Here is a 22,601-nt window from a genome sequence, read left to right on the forward strand (position 1 = left end):
GAGATCCAGTAGAACTAAACGACAAGTCGTTTCATGTTTGTTTGCGCTTCGGTGTTGCGCTCTCAAAATAGCAGATCTACAAGCTCACAGCGCGTCACTGTGCTCAGCATGCAGCCAAGTGTAAAATCAGGCATTAGGACGCCATCAAGACCCAACAAAGCACATTTATATCGACAAAATAAACAGTAGATTCAGTTGACTAAAATCATATGATATTTATGACTAAAATTTTTTTTTATTTCATTCAAAAGACTACAACTAAAACAAAATCAACCAATTTGATGTCAAAATGAACACTGCTGTGTGAGGCATACGGTAAGTACTGTAGGCGCTATTCCGGCAAAGGCTGAAACCCTACTGACACATGACCCTCAGCCAATGGGGAGAGAGGTACCTGCTGTATCTTGGTTTTCTGTTGGCTGGCTATGAAGGAGGGCGGGTCACATTCCTGCTCCAGATCCACACGCATGAACTCATCGATGGTCAGCTGACTGGTGGGCGTGTCCTCGAACTCTGTCAGTCTGGAGGACACGTTGATTGATGGAATTGATTGAATATTTTATAAGACAAACAAGTAGTACAGTCAAACACCCTGCATAAAAAGAACATCCCAAAAAAGCCCTTGTGCTCTTGTTTCCGTTGGAGGTTCTTGGTTACATTTTATGGGTTTATTTTGTCATAAAACGCAACATATGGTGATGTGTTGTAGTGCAGCTAATTGCAACAACCTCTGATCTAGTGAAAAAATAAAAAAAAGGCCGCCATTCTAAACTTTCCATAATTCTACCAATAATTGGACTAAAACTTTTCAGGCCATTGACAAAAACAACATTTTATTCAAAAGACTGTGACTAATTAAACTAAAACAACATTTGCTGTCAAAATGAACACTTACCGACACAAACATGTAAAGCAGTTTGTTTACAGTGTTTACAGTGTCTCTCTCTCTCTCTCTCTCTCTCTCTCTCACCTCTTCCTGAGTGTGGCGTGGCAGACCTTCACCACTCCTATGATGTCCTTCACCGTACGCCGAAACTCATGCATCCTGGCTGCGACAAGCAGAGCTAGGAGAAGACAGTTTGGTTACATTGTATACAATGCCGAGGCTAACTGGAGAACGGAAGATCGTATTCACATGCATGTTTTTTCGTGCGCAAGATCCGTGCATCATCGTACACGATGGACACCGCACGCGCCCACGTCAAAAGGTTAGAAAATCGTGGCAGGCAACCCCGAGAAAACAACAGTTTTTTAATGGTAGTAAAGTAGTGAAAAAAATTCAAATTCAAAATAATTTAACAAATAAAATGAAAACGTAAAGCCATTTCAGACATTCCACACATCGTGTTGCGGAGCAACGCGTTGCCCACTAGGTCTTCTTCCGGTGTGCGTATAAAGTGTGTACATTGTACTAGTAAGACACCTGAGGGTGATATGCAACCTCAGGGTGACAACCTCGCCCTAAAGGGCGAGGTCGCGCCAATTCTTGACCATCTGACCAACCACAGCGTTTCTCTGACAATTCTAGTTGTTGTCATTCTGGGGGGAGTTTGTTCATGTTTTTGTGAGGGTATCAACCTGAGCTTGACAACGAAACGTTCTTAACACAGCCGCCCCCATATTTACTTTAGAAAATATTTTAAATTCTAAGAACGTTTCGAGTACCGGTTTGATACAAGAGCGAATAAGCGCTACACTTCTGGAATCCTGTGCGTCGGATCCAGGCCCAATAACTTTATCTGGCCACCCCGTTGCCACCTCCTTGTTACATTTTCTTTTCTGAGACTGCCGACTGCACATTGTACCTCATCCACCCTTTCTTCTCTCTCCTTTTGGTATCTTTATCCTCCTCCTCCTTTTTTTCATTTTTATTCTTCTCTTTTTTGTCTTTCTTAGTCTTGTGTATCCTTCTCTCTTTTTTTTGTCTTTCTTAGTCTTGTGTAGCCGCCCCGTACAGGAAGTGATGTCACAACTCGCTGACATCACACTGACATCACTTCCTGTACAGAAGGAAGGTTACAGAAGGAAGGAAGGAAGGAAGGTCACTCAAGCGACAAGGTTTTTCAGGGTAAATGCGACCTTCGGTCGCAATAATGGGTGTTTATGTGCTACCTGCGTCACACAGCCCACTAGGTCTTCTTATGGTGTTTATTTAAAAGTGCGTAGATTGTATAATGGGTGTGTATGTGCTACCTGCACCACACAGCCCACTAGGTCTTCTTCCAGTGTGTATATAAAGTGTGTACATTGTATAATGGGTGTTTATGTGATACCTGCGCCACACAGCCCACTAGGTCTTCTTCCTGTGTGCATCCAGTCTCGTTTCATCCTCTGCAGGAGCCTCAGGGCTGTCATGGAGACCAGGTGAGTCTTCTCCCCAAACTCCAGCATGTGAGCGAAACGAGGGATGTACAGGCACGGGTCTGAAACGTTACGCACGTAGAAAATGCAATTCAGTTTAATCACGTTGTGTCTTGTCGGTTAATGACAGGGCCTCTCGAAGGCGGCCCACCCATCTGACCACTTAACAGCGTGGCCTAAGTGTTAGTGTGTGTGTGTACTGTATGTTTTTGATTTTTTGATTGAAGAATTTATTAGAAGTTTGCAATAGAAAAAAGTACAGTTTCATGACAGTACAAATCACTGGTACAAGGTCAACTAAAAGGAGATCCTAGAAAGCCGAGGCTTATTTCCACAGGAACCACACTTTAAGTAGCTCATATAACATTGAAAGACAGACGGATAGAACATAGTACTTTATCTAGGATAATATCAGTTTCAAAAGCATAACATCAAATACAAAGGCAGAAAAAAAGGGTGGGGCGAGCATGGGGGCTTAGTCTATTTACAAGAAACAAAAAAAGGATGGGGGGAGCATGGGGGCTTAGTCTATTAACAAGAAATATCTGCTCCAGGTGAGGCTCGAACTCACAACCTCGGCATTGCTCTACAATGTACTGTCATATAAGTACCGCGCGCTAACCGATTGCGCCACTGGAGCTCCTGTGTTCATCTGTGTGTGCGCACGTTCTTTCACATAGAAAGTCATACACAAATGGTGCTTAGTCTACCTGTTTTCTTAGATAGATGATAGATACCTTTATCATCCCAAGGGGGAAAATCAGTCGCCCCGAGGCAGCACATACTTGTAGATAGCCTACAATTTATTTCCATTTGATGTATTGATGTTGATGTAATGATGACTGATGATGTACTGACTGACCTTGCTTATTGTGAAGCCCTTTGCACACAGGCGCGTTTAACCGCACGGATAAAACGGACAATATAATTTTTTGAAAAGAAAACAATGATTCTCTATGACCTCATGCACACCGGCTCCGAATTAGTCGTGCGACGAGTGGCTGCCGCTGTGCGTTTTTTTCTCGATCGAACCCAGTTCGATTTGTGCGTCTTGTCGCATGCGGTAAAAAACTCATCACTCCTTTTATGACTCCTTTTTGGATCCGCAGCGCCGATTCCGCACAGCCTTGCACACCAAATCCAATGCGTTTTATTCATGCCGCAAACGAAAAAAACGCAACTGTCCTGTGTGCAAAGGGCTTAAGTCTCTCTGGATTAAGAAGGTCTACTGAATGCTTAAATTGTAATTTACGGACTTCCAGAACACCATCTCTCATTTCACACAGTGGTGCACTGACAACTACCTAGAGTTGAATGAGGACAAAACAAAATAACTGATCATTCAAACAACCCACACTGGACTTAACCCACTCCTCATTCATGGCAAAACAGGTTGTCAGTTTCAGGGGTGCATCTCTCCACTCCGACATGTCTCCTTTCCGACACTAACCCGGTGCACCATCTCTAACCCTAACCCTAAACCTAACCCCTATGGGAGTGTCGCCACTCCGACAATAAGAAGTCAATTTCGGAGTGGCGACATGTCGGAATGGAGAGAGCCTCCCCAGTTTCAGGTATCTTGTACTCACTTTGGACAATACAGTTAGGTTTGATCAACACATCACATCTATCCATAAACATTTTCAGCAAAGACTTCATGTAATCCGTAAGTTAAGATCACTATCTGTTGCCACCCATCTTGTTATTACTATTCAAAAGCATTATTCAACCTGTTCTGTTGTATTGCTCAGCATGTTTCTTCACTATACTATCCATGCCTAACACTAACAGAAACAAACTTTACAGTATTACCATCAGACTTCCCACTCCCACACAACCGACCAAGCCTTTGAGGCGATAGCCCCAAAGCTCTGGAACGCCCTCCCCCTGGACCTAAAAACGGCCCCCTCAGAGTCTTCCTTTAAGAAGCATCTGAAAACATACCTGTTCAGACAGGCCTTTGGCTACTTATAGGCATCCCTGATTTTACTATTCTTTCGTTTTTATGTATTGTTATTGTCTGTTATTGATTGGTGTTTTTAATTTATTCTCTTTTATTGATTGATGTTTTCTCTGTAATAATGGCCCGCCGCCTCCTGCTGTTATTGTAGATTTTACTTTTTTCATTGTGTATCTCTGAAAAGCACGCTGTGCATTATAGTGTGCTATATAAATAAAGGTCATTCATTCGTTCATTCATTCAACCTTGACGACAGCAAGGCCCTGTGGCTCTCCCTCAACCGTGTCAACTGTGCATCTGCCCACATCAGTCTAACCTGTCTGTTCCTGCAGCCTCCTTAAATAGGAGTGGATTTAACCCACTTCCAAATACTTCCCTCTAAATAATGCCATAAATTAACCCTTGCGTAAAAGTAACCTACACCTTCTTAGAAAGGCGTTACTATTAAACAAGTTTAACTTGGGTGAAAAATCCATGACACTTCAAATAAACAAATGACTCCGAAACATAGGAAACCCCTCTCTTCCACAGCACTTGGCACATTCCTATTAATCAAAGGAAGTGCCACCAGCAGTGCAGGAGGGGAGAGTGTTTTCTGCAGGTGATTCAGTGTATCAAAGGGTGCGTTCGGAAATGCGCAACGGGTGTGGTTAGGGGTTAGGGTTAGGTTTAGGCATAGTTTTACTGAGGTTAGGGTTAGGATTAGGGTTAAGTTTAGGCACTCACTACACTGAGCACACACACGGTGCGCATTTCCGAACGCACCCTTTGATACACTCTCGGAATGAACGACCTGCAGAAATCACTGTTGTCAGGGGAACCACACTAACATAATCCCTTTTATGCCCATATATGGAGATCCCTGATGTCTTCAATATTAAGCCCATATCTAACAGGACTTCCTATGGGAATGCCCATATATGGAGGCCACATCGGCCACATATACCACACTAACAGAATCAATACATGGCCAAGACAGATGGCCAAGATATACATCACTGGCCAGATGGCCAAGACATGGGATGACCTAGCCTGTCGCCCTGAGGCGTCTTACTAGTTATTAGTATGTTTGACTACTATTTTCTCTGCTTCTTCTTATACATTGAGTATTTTTCTATTATTGGAGTGTTGACCAATAAGAGGACATTATTTATTTATAGCAGGGGTGTTGGCCAATAGGACAAGAGTATTTACCTATAGCAGGTGTGTTGACCAATAGGACGAGAGTATTTACCTATAGCAGGTGTGTTGACCAATAGGACGAGAGTATTTTACCTATAGCTGGTGTCAGTGTTTCCCCTAGCCAGAAGCTGAAGGAGTGGGGGAGAATTGCGGAGAGCGGGGGGGGGGGGGGGGGCTTCTGAGCTACAGACCCATAAGGGTCTATTTGGTTCATAACTATCTATCATTTGGCTGGGGCCTGGGGACCCCCTGGAACTCCCTCAAGGACCCCTCGGGGTCCCCGGACCCCACTTTGAGAACCAATCCTACTCACCAGTGGTGGAAAAAGTACAGTATCAACATTCTAATGTAGACATACTGTGTTACAACTTACAAGTAGATGTCTGGAATAAAACATGTAGTGGAATAAGAAAAAGGTACAAAAGTATTGGTGTCAAAATAAACTTAAGTACTAAAAGTAAAAGTTCTCAGTAATCATAACAGTTTCCAAATGTATAAAAAATGAAAACTTAAGTACTAAAAGTAAAAGTTCTCAGTAATCATAACAGTTTCCAAATGTATAAAAAATTTAAAATCCTTTAAAAATAGCAGATCTACAAGCTCTACAAGCTCACAACACGTCACTTTGTGAGCTTGTAGATCGGCTATTTGCGTATAGCCATCATGTCATAAATGTAGTGGAGTAGAAGTAAAAGTATTGAGAATTTGAAATACTCCTATAGTACTTAAGTACAGTACTTGTAAAGTAAATGTAGACTACTAGTTACTTTACACCACTGCTACACACTCTGTGTGTGCATGTATGAAAGAACAACAGCAAAGTTTATTTCTGACTAGTCAACAATGTTTGTTGCCTAATGACGGTGTTGGTGATGCATCCCTCGTTTCTATTCCACATCTAACCAGTGAGAGAATGACAACCGTGTTAGCACTTGACTTAGCTCTCTTTAGCATGCGACAAGTAAGCCTACTATTGCCAAACAGCGGTAAACTACATGATTCAGACCCGTCGCTGAGGCACTGCTTTTATACACAGCCCAAATCTTCTAATTGTACACACCAGTAGCAAATATGCTAACGAGGGGCAAAGACGTAGTCAGCTCAGAATCAGAGGTGCTCAGCGCTTTACTTTACTTTACTTTATTTGTTTATTTAGACGGGACAATGCATATTAATGAACACTACATGAAAGCAATGTAAATAAGCCGGAATTAGCAAGAATGCTAAATTTCATCCGTAGTCCCCACATGAAGACAAAACAATACATACCAACAAACAGTAACCCTACATTAGGAGAGGGCGCCTAAGAACATACATACAAATACTATTTTTCCTCAACCAAGAGAAAACAACAAAACAACACATATTACTAACAGTACCCTACATTAGAAAAGAAAAGTTAAAAATATACGTACATGACATGAGCTGTACTCTTAAAACTATACATGGTCACAGGTTTGATTGTCAACTAACCATTTTTTTAGATTGAACTTGAAGGATGGAAATGACAAACAGTCTCTTATTGTTAGAGGTAGGTCATTCCAGATTGAACATCCCTGCACTGAAAGGGTGTTTTTTCCAAAAGCGGTTACCCGGTACGGTACTTCGCAATCCCCTCTAGTGATTGCTCTAGTATTGAGTCCTCTATCGGGCTTCCTTTTTATGAATTCCTTTAGGGGAGGTGGGCATAGACCATTTAGGGTCTTATATATGATACTGACCTGTTTAAATACCTTAAAATTAGCGAAACTCAAAAAACGGTACCTCTGAAGAATATTACAATGGTGATATGAGCGGGGTTTCCTATCGAATACCTTAAGCGCACTCTTATATAGCTGTTCAATGGGTTTGAGAATCGTTATACCTGTGCAAGACCAGTTTGTGAAACAGTACTCAATGTGTGATTGGATCATGCATTGGAGATAAGATTTAGCAGCACTAACTGTCAAAAAAGGTCTGATTTGTTTAAAGTTCTGAAGGTTGAACTTGATTGTGTTTGTAACCTTTTTTACATGTTTTTTAAAGGTTAGGGTTGAGTCTAACATGACCCCGAGGTACTTGAACTCTGACACAAGTTCAAGTTCCTCTCCACCCAGAAACACATTTGATGACTCCATCACAACTGGTCTTTTGGAAAAAGCCATGCAGACCGTCTTTTTTGCATTCAGGAGCAGGCATGAGTCTGTAAGCCAGTCCTGAACGCTGGTCAGAACAGAAGTTAAAACCGTTGACACCTCTGCATAGCTCTTTCCATGAGTCAGTATAACCGCATCATCTGCGTACATCTGGATATGTACATCTTTACATACATCAGGTAGGTCGTTTATGAACAGCGAAAACAGAATTGGTCCTACTATTGATCCCTGGGGGACACCAACCGAGCAAGTGTGATAAGGAGACTTGATGCCATTTATGCTTACACACTGTTCTCTATTTGATAGGTATGATGTAAACCATTTGATGGCCTCTGGGGACAAGTTGAAATGTGTTAGTTTGGACAAGAGGACCTGATGGCTGACAGAGTCAAATGCTTTCTTGAAATCTAAAAATACTGCCATTGCGCATGGGGCCTTGTTCAAAGCACACTTTAACTTTTCAATGAATAAGCAATTTGCTGACTCAGTGGAGTGGAAGGCTCGAAACCCAAACTGCATAGGATGCAGAGGGGTGTAGCCTTTGTCTAGATGTTTAACAATAGACTTTACAATCCACTTTTCAGCCACTTTTGATATAACAGGTAAGATGCTTATGGGTCTATAGTTTGATATGTCCGTTTTTGAGCCAGATTTGAATATAGGTGTTATAACAGCAGCTTTCCACTGAGTTGGGACAGTGCATTTTCTTATGGACAGATTTACCAGATGTGTGATTGGTGCCACCAGAGAGTCAATATTTGTTTTAAGAAAGTTTGTGTCAAGCCCGTGTGCATCTTTAGCTTTGGATGCTTTCAGTGATCTGACAATGTTTGTCACCTCGTTTTCTGTGACTTCCTCCAAATTAAAAATGGGGAGATCATTTTGAACAGGGCGTGAAACAAACTTAGAGGGTCTGAACAACTGTGTGATTTCATACTCAGAGTTTAGAAAAAACAGCATTAGATTGCTAGCAAGCGTGTGGGGATCTTTCACCAGGACATTATCTATTTTAAGTTCTAAGTTGTTATTATCCTGCTTATAGTATTTCCCTGTCAGTTTATTTATGTATTCCCACACTTTTTTTCCATTTCCTCTGGCACTCTCTATGATGGAGATATAAAATCCAGCTTTAGCCTTCCTTAAGAAATTTGTGACTTTGTTTCTAGCATGTGTGAATAGCTGTCTGTCCGTTGTCAGGCCAGATTCGAATGCCTTTTTAAGCAGTAAATCTCTGGTTTTCATTTGATCTCTACATTTTTTATCGACCCAAGGTAGAGTAATTTTTCTCCCTTTCCTCTGGTTACCACCTCTGGTGAAAGATTCCATTTCCCTGCCAATTTTGGAAAGCAGGATATTACATCCGGTCTCAACATCATCACATGAGTGTAAATCATCCCACTCAAGCCCTTGTAGGGCAACCTCAAGGCTATGTTGCAGATGTTTTGGGATTGTTTTGACTATAGGCTGGGACTGAGCGCGACGAGGCAACTGACTGACTGGACTTAATGAGAGAGGGGAGGGGGAGAAACTAGACATATACATCTCCTTCCAACCATATGTAAGCGAGAGAAGTTAGAACGCTATGCTTCACATGAGCGCTACATTGTTGTGGGGGGAAAAAACATCTAAAAAAAAAAAAAAAAAAAAAAATCTTAAAAAAAAAAAAGTGAAAGTGAAAATCATACAGTGGCGGCCCTATTTGAAGCAGCGGCGGCCCGCCACTGCATGTAGGGGAAACACTGGGTGTGTTGACCAATAGGACGAGAGTATTTACCTATAGCAGGTGTGTTGATACAAAGCTCTCTGGCCAACAGAAGGAAGGTCTTTCCCAGGATGTAAACGTTGACCTGAGGACCGAAAGTTCACACAAATCACCCACAATCACATTTGACCTTTGCTATGTATGTTTATAAATGAGTGACTAGGTCGGGGTACCTTATCAAATGAGTTGATTGGATGAAAAAAATAATAAAAAAATAAATAATAAAAAATTATATAAAATAATGAATTATTAATCTATTTTGGGCATGAAGGCAACATTTAAAAAAATAAAATAAAAGCTTAGAAAATAGCTGATCCACAAGCTCACGTGGTGCATCGTGAACTTGTTGCTCTGCTATTTTCACTATTTTTGAAGGGGGAAAAATAATTATGCATTCAAGTGGTTAATCGATTCATTAATTCATACAAAACAGCATGTCATTGATAACAAGCTAGTTAATAGCCAGTATAAACCAGTTAGACGTTCCTACCTGCAGAAGGTCACTGAGATCAAGCAGCATGTCTGTAGCACAGCTGAGGAAAGTCACCAACTTCAATTCAATCCAGTGGGTTTAAAAAAACAACCCTCTAGCAGCCCATAGAGGCTGTGTCTAGAACTGCAATTCATAATATCAACAACATAGAAAGAACAGCATTTAGCCTTTTTATCCTAAGATGATATCTGGCAACATTATGTGATGTCTAGTTTTGTCTACTTGTCTTACATGATAGGATGTCTTGTGTATTGTTTCGTGATAAATGAATTATTCTGCCTAGTGCCTACACATACGTCATGTCCTAGTATGAGCGAACAGGAAGGGGATCAATGTCACGTGACTCGGCAACAACTCGGATGTGTGTCTCAAAGAATATGATTATTGGCAGAATTGCGGATAGTTTCGAATATTTGGCGGTGCTGTTTTCATTTTTCAAAACATTGTTGGCTGTTGCAATTACCTGCACAACAATACTTCACCATATGTTGCTGTGACGAAATAAACCCATGAAATGTAACGATGTGTACGTTACGTAATTCAATTCCACCGGTGAAAGCTGTGTTGTTTAACCCCGAGAATGAATGGCGGATTCGACCAAGCCCCGAAAAACAGGTAAAAAACACTGAATTTCTTCTAGTTAAAAGTTTGTTTTTAGTGTTTCACTGAATGTGGAAGTGCATCTTTTATTGAAGGATACGTGGAGTTCCTTCCGTCCTGCACACCAGATAGAGGCAGGCGGCGATGATGTGGGCCATCTTCCGCCCTCTGGTCAAATGCTTGCTGACCACCATCTTGAAGAAGTTGAAGGCTGTGTCCAAACAATGCTGGTTCAACTGCAGCTGACTGCCCAGCTGCTGTATTTGGCGCCTCCCTGGAACGCAATACACAAAAACTCATCCTATAATCACCACCACACTGATTACCATTCAAACAGAGTTAAAACAAAAGAATAATCAGGCATTCAAGCTGTAGTAGTAACAAGAAAAAAAGCCCCCTTCGGGGGTTGTGCTACCCTCCTGTACCCCCAGACAGATACAGGTCCAGTGGGCAGCTAAACATTGTGAATGATATTTTTCCAAAGTGTGAAAACAATTAAGTATAAAAGGGAAAATGTGGGGAATACTGTTAAGTATTCATGATGTGAATACATACATGGTACATCATTAGTGGATATACAGGTTTTGTAGCAATGTTGAAGGTGGTCAGCTCTTCTGGGAGTATGGAGTATGAGTGGTGTCCACTGTCGTAAGGGTCATAAGAAGAACGTTCGGACGGTAGATAATTGTCGTAGCTACCTTCAGTCTCAAGTCTCTCCGAGAATTGCCTGTGCAAGCACAGCTGTGATGGCCGAGTGTTTAAGGCGTTGGACTCTAAATCCAATGGGGTTTCCCCACGCAGGTTCAAACTCTGCTCGCAGCGCAGAGTGAGTACTATGTGACTTTATGAGAAGCAAATAGTCTGAACTGTGAGTGATGGGTGCAAACATCTGGATGAATGTAACAAAGCAATAATGACTACCATTAACACATCGGGTGTCTAAGCGTCAATCTCTTTGATCTTTACGAGTGCCCAACGGCGCGTTTGACGCGTTGTACAGTAAACTATACTGTACTGTAGCTACTGCACTTGGCTACCGCGGTGATGAAACAACTCCATTTCCCAACATGCAGCGCGCAATTACGTCACCCGGACGTGCTGTGTGGCTCGTTGACTTCCTGTTTACCGGCTGCACAAAAGTGCTGTTTTCTCCGGATTCCCTTCCTTTTTTCATTTTTTTCTCAAAACGGCAGCCTCTTCTACATGCCGTAACACAAACACTGTGGCTTAGAAATGATAAAAAACGGTCCTGACTGAAAGAAAAGATTTTCGCAAAATAAACAGGACATACTCGGATTACATTTACTCTGATTACTTTTCTCGCCAGTACTCTCGCCGGTAGGTAAAATGACGCTTTGCCATGGGCACCAGCAAATTAGACGTCAGAGATCACGTGGGCATCCGATGTGTTAAGAAAAATCAGGCATTCAAGCCGTACAGAAATTATGTAAACATAATTGTAAGGAAAATACGGGACACAGGTGTACAACTATGCCCTGATTGCACCACTCACCCTCAGTGTAACTAAGGGAGAAGATGACATCTTTTGTAAGTCTAGGTCAAATCTCAAGTACTGATTCTTGCATTTTTGGTTCAAATTGAGTCCGTGTATCAAGCTAATGCTGTGGCCAGCACATCATAACTCATGATTTTCACAACATATGTCTGTCCTGAGCCCAGACCTGCCAACCTTGGGAAATTTTTTTGAGTACTACACATGCGCGGGCGCTTCGCGCCCGCGCGCCGCCCGCAGGACCCGCAGCGCCCGCAGGACCCGCGCCGCGAATTTTGAGGTTTTCCCCGCACAGCGCATTATTTTTTTTTTTTCACCTTTATGGGTGGGACCTTTAGAGTTAGATTTAAGAAATCTCACACCAGAAATGTAGCACATTGCATGTCTTGACTTACATTAAATGGAGGCAAGCCGTTACCTTTTAAATAAAAATAACATTGGTCCGGAGAAAAAGTATTTACCAGGTAATACCCTAACTGCACTTGGTCAGAGTTAGTTATAGACTAGCACAACAGTCGATCACCAGTGACTTAAAAAAAAAACACATTTCTGTGCACTATTTGCATGAAGTTGAAAGTATTCAACTCATGTAGGTTTCTATAAAATAATGATAGAATAATCATTTTGGCCATTGTCAGACTGACTTTGTTTATATCCCTCTCCTATTTTATATGGATTGATAAGGGATTCAAACAAAGTCAGTCTGACAATGGCCAAATTAAATGATTATTTTACACTTTAATTTTGATAGAAACACAAATGAAGCTTAATCTTTTTATAAAACATTTTCAAAACTTTTATTTTAGGGTCCGTTTTTCAAGAAAGTTGGCCATAGCTCCTTTAAGTGCACATGAAATTAAGGGGTATTCAATAGAATATCGCTTATTAGGAACAGACTGCTTATACCACTTTCCCCCACAAGGTGTCAATGAAGGCCCTTTCTTTTTTACCAAATAATGTTCTCAGGCTGCAAGGCAGTTCAGTTGCTCAGCTCTGTCCATAGCGTAAGGAGTTCTCCTTCTGACACTATGGAACAGAGTTGGCCGCTCGAAACACATCAAAATATATATACGCCCCCATTTGTTTTCATCATTTTGGATTCTAAAGCCTTATTTACAGCCAGGGGTGAGATGCCGTGGGCTCGGCGAGCCCACGCTTATTTTGCTGCACGCACGCGCGCCTCATATGCATACACTAAACACTCTTGACAATAAAAACAGCGTTCACGCATGTCATGAATTTAGAGGACCCACACTTCTAAAATCCATATCACACCACTGCTATTTATCCCCAATGTAAGCTTCTACGACCGGAGTCACGCAGCGAACACACGGGCGAACTTGCTTGACGGACGGTGGATAAGGCTTCTCCCATGGTGTTCAGCGTTCCAGCTGATAGCAGCTGCATCCAATTTGAGGAGATTGTAGCAGGGAGGGGAGGGGAGGGGAGGGGAGGGGAGGGGAGGGGCGAGCGGGCGGGCAAGCATTCTCTCTTTTTTTTCTCTCTCTCTTTTTTTTGGGTTAATTGTTTTACCGCACCCATGACACGAAATTGCGTAGAGATCATTGGATAAAGCGTACCTGCGTACAGAGCCTTAAAATGCGTGCAAAGTACGCAAAATGCGTACGGGTTGGCAGGTCTGTGAGCCTGAGCCTAAGACTCAAGTCTCTGTGAGAATGACTTATCATAGCAGAGACTAAAACAGCTGTGATGACCGAGTGGTCAAGGTGTTGGACTTAAATCCAATGGGGTTTCCCCGCGCAGGTCCGAACCCTGCTCACAGCGTAGCCAGGCTGCCTTCATGTTTGCATTTTACACCTAGTCCTTATTCCGCTGGTCTTCATTTGCTTTCAAGTCAAGAAGGGTCTTAAACGTCACTGATTAATTCCATCAGATTTCTGAGAGGAGGAGCGGGGTATCACCTCATCTCGTTGGGAGTATGACTGTTGTCTTATCAATAATAACCTTTTCCGTATGGGTCATAGGAAGAGGGTTGGGACTCCAGATGGTACATAATTGTCGTAGCTACCTTCAGTCTCTCCGAGGATGACTCGTCATTGCCTGCTGTGATGGCCGAGTGGTTAAGGCGTTGGACTCGAAATCCAATGGGGTTTCCCCGCGCAGATTCGAACCCTGCTCACAGCGTAGAGGGAGTGCTATGTGTCCTTTGGAAAAGCAAAGAGTCTGAACTGTGAAAGATGGGTGCAAACATCTGGATTGGATGTAAGAAAGCAACCCTGACTACCGTTAAAAAAAAGAATAATCAGGTATTCAAGCTGTACACCGAGTAAGTAAACATAACAGTAAGGAAAATATGGGATACAGGAGTACATCTATGTCCTGATTGCACCACTCACCCTCACTGTAATTACAGTGTAACTAAGGGAGACAATGAGATGTTTTGTAAGTCTGTCAAGTCTCAAGTACTGATTCTTGCATTTTTGGTTCAAATTGAGTCCGTGTATCAAGCTAATGCTGTGGCCAGCACATCATAACTCATGATTTTCACAACATATGTCTGTCCTGAGCCTAAGACTCAAGTCTCTGTGAGAATGACGTATAATAACAGAGACAAAAACAGCTGTGATGACCGAGTGGTTAAGGTGTTGGACTTGAAATCCAATGGGGTTTCCCCGCGCAGGTTCGAACCCTGCTCACAGCGTAGCCAGGCTGCCTTCATGTTTGCATTTTACACCTAGTCCTTATTCCGCTGGTCTTCATTTGCTTTCAAGTCAAGAAGGGTCTTAAACGTCACTGATTAATTCCATCAGATTTCTGAGAGGAGGAGCGGGGTATCACCTCATCTCGTTGGGAGTATGACTGTTGTCTTATCAATAATAACCTTTTCCGTATGGGTCATAGGAAGAGGGTTGGGACTCCAGATGGTACATAATTGTCGTAGCTACCTTCAGTCTCTCCGAGGATGACTCGTCATTGCCTATACTAGCACAGCTGTGATGGCAGAGTGGTTAAGGCGTTGGACTCGAAATCCAATGGGGTTTCCCCGCGCAGGTTCGAACCCTGCTCACAGCGTAGAGGGAGTGCTATGTGTCCTTTGGAAAAGCAAAGATTCTGAACTGTGAAAGATGGGTGCAAACATCTGGATTGGATGTAAGAAAGCAACCCTGACTACTGTTAAAACAAAAGAATAATCAGCCATTCAAGCTGTACACCAAGTAAGTAAACATAACAGTAAGGAAAATACGGGACACAGGAGTACATCTATGTCCTGATTGCACCACTCACCCTCACTGTAATTACAGTGTAACTAAGGGAGACAATGAGATGTTTTGTAAGTCTGTCAAGTTTCCGAGGATGACTCGTCATTGCCTGCTGTGATGGCCGAGTGGTTAAGGCATTGGACTCGAAATCCAATGGGGTTTCCCCGCGCAGGTTCGAACCCTGCTCACAGCGTAGAGGGAGTGCTATGTGTCCTTTGGAAAAGCAAAGAGTCTGAACTGTGAAAGATGGGTGCAAACATCTGGATTGGATGTAAGAAAGCAACCCTGACTACCGTAAAAAAAAAGAATAATCAGGTATTCAAGCTGTACACCGAGTAAGTAAACATAACAGTAAGGAAAATATGGGATACAGGAGTACATCTATGTCCTGATTGCACCACTCACCCTCACTGTAATTACAGTGTAACTAAGGGAGACAATGAGATGTTTTGTAAGTCTGTCAAGTCTCAAGTACTGATTCTTGCATTTTTGGTTCAAATTGAGTCCGTGTATCAAGCTAATGCTGTGGCCAGCACATCATAACTCATGATTTTCACAACATATGTCTGTCCTGAGCCTAAGACTCAAGTCTCTGTGAGAATGACGTATAATAACAGAGACAAAAACGGCTGTGATGACCGAGTGGTTAAGGTGTTGGACTTGAAATCCAATGGGGTTTCCCCGCGCAGGTTCGAACCCTGCTCACAGCGTAGCCAGGCTGCCTTCATGTTTGCATTTTACACCTAGTCCTTATTCCGCTGGTCTTCATTTGCTTTCAAGTCAAGAAGGGTCTTAAACGTCACTGATTAATTCCATCAGATTTCTGAGAGGAGGAGCGGGGTATCACCTCATCTCGTTGGGAGTATGACTGTAGTCTTATCAATAATAACCTTTTCCGTATGGGTCATAGGAAGAGAGTTCGGACTCCAGATGGTACATAATTGTCGTAGCTACCTTCAGTCTCTCCGAGGATGACTCGTCATTGCCTATACTAGCACAGCTGTGATGGCCGAGTGGTTAAGGCGTTGGACTCGAAATCCAATGGGGTTTCCCCGCGCAGGTTCGAACCCTGCTCACAGCGTAGAGGGAGTGCTATGTGTCCTTTGGAAAAGCAAAGAGTCTGAACTGTGAAAGATGGGTGCAAACATCTGGATTGGATGTAAGAAAGCAACCCTGACTACCGTTAAAAAAAAAGATTAATCAGGTATTCAAGCTGTACACCGAGTAAGTAAACATAACAGTAAGGAAAATATGGGACACAGGAGTACACATATGGGACACAGGAGTACATCTATGTCCTGATTGCACCACTCACCCTCACTGTAATTACAGTGTAACTAAGGGAGACAATGAGATGTTTTTCAAGTCTCAAGTACTGATTCTTGCATTTTTGGTTCAAATTGAGTCCGTGTATCAAGCTAATGCTGTGGCCAGCACATCATAACTCATGATTTTCACAACATATGTCTGTCCTGAGCTTAAGACTCAAGTCTCTGTGAGAATGACGTATAATAACAATGACAAAAAACAGCTGTGATGACCGAGTGGTTAAGGTGTTGGACTTGAAATCCAATGGGGTTTCCCCGCGCAGGTTCGAACCCTGCTCACAGCGTAGCCAGGCTGCCTTCATGTTTGCATTTTACACCTAGTCCTTATTCCGCTGGTCTTCATTTGCTTTCAAGTCAAGAAGGGTCACTCATACAGTGCCAGGCGACTTTTAGAGCAACTTTCTCACTATGGGCTTCCCTGCCAAGCGACTTTGGGCGACTTTTACTTATAAAAAAATAAAAAAATATATATATATATTTTTTTTTTAATCTTTTTGGACCCCATTAAATCTAGTAAACATGATTTCAATCGCGATTTTGCATGTTCCACCCCCATACAACCCCATCTTTATACAGGGCAGCCATCTTTGTTTACATAACATGTAAAACATAATGGCTATTATCTCAAGAATGCCTGAACGGATTTCCAATCTTTTTTTTTTGTTTCAAAGCTGTGAACAGCCTGCACAAACATGGTGCATGATCTGTGCATGGGTGTGCATGATCTGTGCACTACAAATTACATGGAAGTCTATGGAGAGGGCTGGCACTAATGCCACTCGAGGGCATTTTTAATTGGCAGTAAGTGAGTTAAACGTCACTGATTAATTCCATCAGATTTCTGAGAGGAGGAGCGGGGTATCACCTCATCTCGTTGGGAGTATGACTGTAGTCTTATCAATAATAACCTTTTCCGTATGGGTCATAGGAAGAGAGTTCGGACTCCAGATGGTACATAATTGTCGTAGCTACCTTCAGTCTCTCCGAGGATGACTCGTCATTGCCTATACTAGCACAGCTGTGATGGCCGAGTGGTTAAGGCGTTGGACTCGAAATCCAATGGGGTTTCCCCGCGCAGGTTCGAACCCTACTCACAGCGTAGAGGGAGTGCTATGTGTCCTTTGGAAAAGCAAAGAGTCTGAACTGTGAAAGATGGGTGCAAACATCTGGATTGGATGTAAGAAAGCAACCCTGACTACCATTAAAAAAAAAGAATAATCAGGTATTCAAGCTGTACACCGAGTAAGTAAACATAACAGTAAGGAAAATATGGGATACAGGAGTACATCTATGTCCTGATTGCACCACTCACCCTCACTGTAATTACAGTGTAACTAAGGGAGACAATGAGATGTTTTGTAAGTCTGTCAAGTCTCAAGTACTGATTCTTGCATTTTTGGTTCAAATTGAGTCCGTGTATCAAGCTAATGCTGTGGCCAGCACATCATAACTCATGATTTTCACAACATATGTCTGTCCTGAGCCTAAGACTCAAGTCTCTGTGAGAATGACGTATAATAACAGAGACAAAAACGGCTGTGATGACCGAGTGGTTAAGGTGTTGGACTTGAAATCCAATGGGGTTTCCCCGCGCAGGTTCGAACCCTGCTCACAGCGTAGCCAGGCTGCCTTCATGTTTGCATTTTACACCTAGTCCTTATTCCGCTGGTCTTCATTTGCTTTCAAGTCAAGAAGGGTCTTAAACGTCACTGATTAATTCCATCAGATTTCTGAGAGGAGGAGCGGGGTATCACCTCATCTCGTTGGGAGTATGACTGTAGTCTTATCAATAATAACCTTTTCCGTATGGGTCATAGGAAGAGAGTTCGGACTCCAGATGGTACATAATTGTCGTAGCTACCTTCAGTCTCTCCGAGGATGACTCGTCATTGCCTATACTAGCACAGCTGTGATGGCCGAGTGGTTAAGGCGTTGGACTCGAAATCCAATGGGGTTTCCCCGCGCAGGTTCGAACCCTGCTCACAGCGTAGAGGGAGTGCTATGTGTCCATTGGAAAAGCAAAGAGTCTGAACTGTGAAAGATGGGTGCAAACATCTGGATTGGATGTAAGAAAGCAACCCTGACTACCGTTAAAAAAAAGAATAATCAGGTATTCAAGCTGTACACCGAGTAAGTAAACATAACAGTAAGGAAGATATGGGATACAGGAGTACATCTATGTCCTGATTGCACCACTCACCCTCACTGTAATTACAGTGTAACTAAGGGAGACAATGAGATGTTTTTCAAGTCTCAAGTACTGATTCTTGCATTTTTGGTTCAAATTGAGTCCGTGTATCAAGCTAATGCTGTGGCCAGCACATCATAACTCATGATTTTCACAACATATGTCTGTCCTGAGCTTAAGACTCAAGTCTCTGTGAGAATGACGTATAATAACAGAGACAAAAACAGCTGTGATGACCGAGTGGTTAAGGTGTTGGACTTGAAATCCAATGGGGTTTCCCCGCGCAGGTTCGAACCCTGCTCACAGCGTAGCCAGGCTGCCTTCATGTTTGCATTTTACACCTAGTCCTTATTCCGCTGGTCTTCATTTGCTTTCAAGTCAAGAAGGGTCTTAAACGTCACTGATTAATTCCATCAGATTTCTGAGAGGAGGAGCGGGTTATCACCTCATCTCGTTGGGAGTATGACTGTAGTCTTATCAATAATAACCTTTTCCGTATGGGTCATAGGAAGAGAGTTCGGACTCCAGATGGTACATAATTGTCGTAGCTACCTTCAGTCTCTCCGAGGATGACTCGTCATTGCCTATACTAGCACAGCTGTGATGGCAGAGTGGTTAAGGCGTTGGACTCGAAATCCAATGGGGTTTCCCCGCGCAGGTTCGAACCCTGCTCACAGCGTAGAGGGAGTGCTATGTGTCCTTTGGAAAAGCAAAGAGTCTGAACTGTGAAAGATGGGTGCAAACATCTGGATTGAATGTAAGAAAGCAACCCTGACTACCGTTAAAAAAAAGAATAATCAGGTATTCAAGCTGTACACCGAGTAAGTAAACATAACAGTAAGGAAAATATGGGATACAGGAGTACATCTATGTCCTGATTGCACCACTCACCCTCAGTGTAACTAAGGGAGACAATGAGATGTTTTTCAAGTCTCAAGTACTGATTCTTGCATTTTTGGTTCAAATTGAGTCCGTGTATCAAGTTAATGCTGTGGCCAGCACATCATAACTCATGATTTTCACAACATATGTCTGTCCTGAGCTTAAGACTCAAGTCTCTGTGAGAATGACGTATAATAACAGAGACAAAAACAGCTGTGATGACCGAGTGGTTAAGGTGTTGGACTTGAAATCCAATGGGGTTTCCCCGCGCAGGTCCGAACCCTGCTCACAGCGTAGCCAGGCTGCCTTCATGTTTGCATTTTACACCTAGTCCTTATTCCGCTGGTCTTCATTTGCTTTCAAGTCAAGAAGGGTCTTAAACGTCACTGATTAATTAAATCAGATTTCTGAGAGGAGGAGCGGGGTATCACCTCATCTCGTTGGGAGTATGACTGTAGTCTTATCAATAATAACCTTTTCCGTATGGGTCATAGGAAGAGAGTTCGGACTCCAGATGGTACATAATTGTCGTAGCTACCTTCAGTCTCTCCGAGGATGACTCGTCATTGCCTATACTAGCACAGCTGTGATGGCCGAGTGGTTAAGGCGTTGGACTCGAAATCCAATGGGGTTTCCCCGCGCAGGTTCGAACCCTGCTCACAGCGTAGAGGGAGTGCTATGTGTCCTTTGGAAAAGCAAAGAGTCTGAACTGTGAAAGATGGGTGCAAACATCTGGATTGGATGTAAGAAAGCAACCCTGACTACCGTTAAAAAAAAAGATTAATCAGGTATTCAAGCTGTACACCGAGTAAGTAAACATAACAGTAAGGAAAATATGGGACACAGGAGTACACATATGGGACACAGGAGTACATCTATGTCCTGATTGCACCACTCACCCTCACTGTAATTACAGTGTAACTAAGGGAGACAATGAGATGTTTTTCAAGTCTCAAGTACTGATTCTTGCATTTTTGGTTCAAATTGAGTCCGTGTATCAAGCTAATGCTGTGGCCAGCACATCATAACTCATGATTTTCACAACATATGTCTGTCCTGAGCTTAAGACTCAAGTCTCTGTGAGAATGACGTATAATAACAATGACAAAAAACAGCTGTGATGACCGAGTGGTTAAGGTGTTGGACTTGAAATCCAATGGGGTTTCCCCGCGCAGGTTCGAACCCTGCTCACAGCGTAGCCAGGCTGCCTTCATGTTTGCATTTTACACCTAGTCCTTATTCCGCTGGTCTTCATTTGCTTTCAAGTCAAGAAGGGTCACTCATACAGTGCCAGGCGACTTTTAGAGCAACTTTCTCACTATGGGCTTCCCTGCCAAGCGACTTTGGGCGACTTTTACTTATAAAAAAAAAAAAAAATATATATATATATTTTTTTTTAATCTTTTTGGACCCCATTAAATCTAGTAAACATGATTTCAATCGCGATTTTGCATGTTCCACCCCCATACAACCCCATCTTTATACAGGGCAGCCATCTTTGTTTACATAACATGTAAAACATAATGGCTATTATCTCAAGAATGCCTGAACGGATTTCCAATCTTTTTTTTTTGTTTGAAAGCTGTGAACAGCCTGCACAAACATGGTGCATGATCTGTGCATGGGTGTGCATGATCTGTGCACTACAAATTACATGGAAGTCTATGGAGAGGGCTGGCACTAATGCCACTCGAGGGCATTTTTAATTGGCAGTAAGTGAGTTAAACGTCACTGATTAATTCCATCAGATTTCTGAGAGGAGGAGCGGGGTATCACCTCATCTCGTTGGGAGTATGACTGTAGTCTTATCAATAATAACCTTTTCCGTATGGGTCATAGGAAGAGAGTTCGGACTCCAGATGGTACATAATTGTCGTAGCTACCTTCAGTCTCTCCGAGGATGACTCGTCATTGCCTATACTAGCACAGCTGTGATGGCCGAGTGGTTAAGGCGTTGGACTCGAAATCCAATGGGGTTTCCCCGCGCAGGTTCGAACCCTACTCACAGCGTAGAGGGAGTGCTATGTGTCCTTTGGAAAAGCAAAGAGTCTGAACTGTGAAAGATGGGTGCAAACATCTGGATTGGATGTAAGAAAGCAACCCTGACTACCGTTAAAAAAAAAGAATAATCAGGTATTCAAGCTGTACACCGAGTAAGTAAACATAACAGTAAGGAAAATATGGGACACAGGAGTACACATATGGGACACAGGAGTACATCTATGTCCTGATTGCACCACTCACCCTCACTGTAATTACAGTGTAACTAAAGGAGACAATGAGATGTTTTGTAAGTCTCAAGTACTGATTCTTGCATTTTTGGTTCAAATTGAGTCCGTGTATCAAGCTAATGCTGTGGCCAGCACATCATAACTCATGATTTTCACAACATATGTCTGTCCTGAGTCTAAGACTCAAGTCTCTGTGAGAATGACTTATCATAACAGAGACAAAAACAGCTATGATGACCGAGTGGTTAAGGTGTTGGACTTGAAATCTAATGGGGTTTCCCCGCGCAGGTTCGAACCCTGCTCACAGCGTAGCCATGCTGCCTTCATGTTTGCATTTTACACCTAGTCCTTATTCCGCTGGTCTTCATTTGCTTTCAAGTCAAGAAGGGTCTTAAACGTCACTGATTAATTCCATCAGATTTCTGAGAGGAGGAACCGGTTATCACCTCATCTCGTTGGGAGTATGACTGTTGTCTTATCAATAATAACCTTTTCCATATGGGTCATAGGAAGAGAGTTCGGACTCCAGATGGTACATAATTGTCGTAGCTACCTTCAGTCTCTCCGAGGATGACTCGTCATTGCCTACACAAGCACAGCTGTGATGGCAGAGTGGTTAAGGCGTTGGACTCGAAATCCAATGGGGTTTCCCCGCGCAGGTTCGAACCCTGCTCACAGCGTAGAGGGAGTGCTATGTGTCCTTTGGAAAAGCAAAGAGTCTGAACTGTGAAAGATGGGTGCAAAC

General features: G+C 42.7%; 1 protein-coding gene across 2 annotated transcripts in view; it reads right to left on the bottom strand.

Annotated features, from left to right (window-relative positions):
• The window catches only part of LOC308301403 (transcription factor IIIB 90 kDa subunit-like), a gene marked incomplete at its 5' end in the record, with an annotated part of 93,033 nt that overhangs the window by 12,419 nt on the left and 58,013 nt on the right, over positions 1-22,601 (bottom strand). For both annotated transcript variants that reach the window (XM_080745383.1, XM_080745382.1), the window contains 6 exons: positions 395-521; positions 971-1,064; positions 2,274-2,423; positions 9,413-9,485; positions 9,891-9,922; positions 10,594-10,767. In XM_080745383.1, coding sequence (XP_080601509.1) covers positions 395-521; positions 971-1,064; positions 2,274-2,423; positions 9,413-9,485; positions 9,891-9,922; positions 10,594-10,767 — 650 coding nt within the window. The remainder of the gene's footprint in view (positions 1-394; positions 522-970; positions 1,065-2,273; positions 2,424-9,412; positions 9,486-9,890; positions 9,923-10,593; positions 10,768-22,601) is intronic.

The sequence above is a fragment of the Nannobrachium achirus genome, assembly GCF_963921795.1.
Source record: "Nannobrachium achirus genome assembly, chromosome: 16".
NCBI classification, from domain to species: domain Eukaryota; kingdom Metazoa; phylum Chordata; class Actinopteri; order Myctophiformes; family Myctophidae; genus Nannobrachium; species Nannobrachium achirus.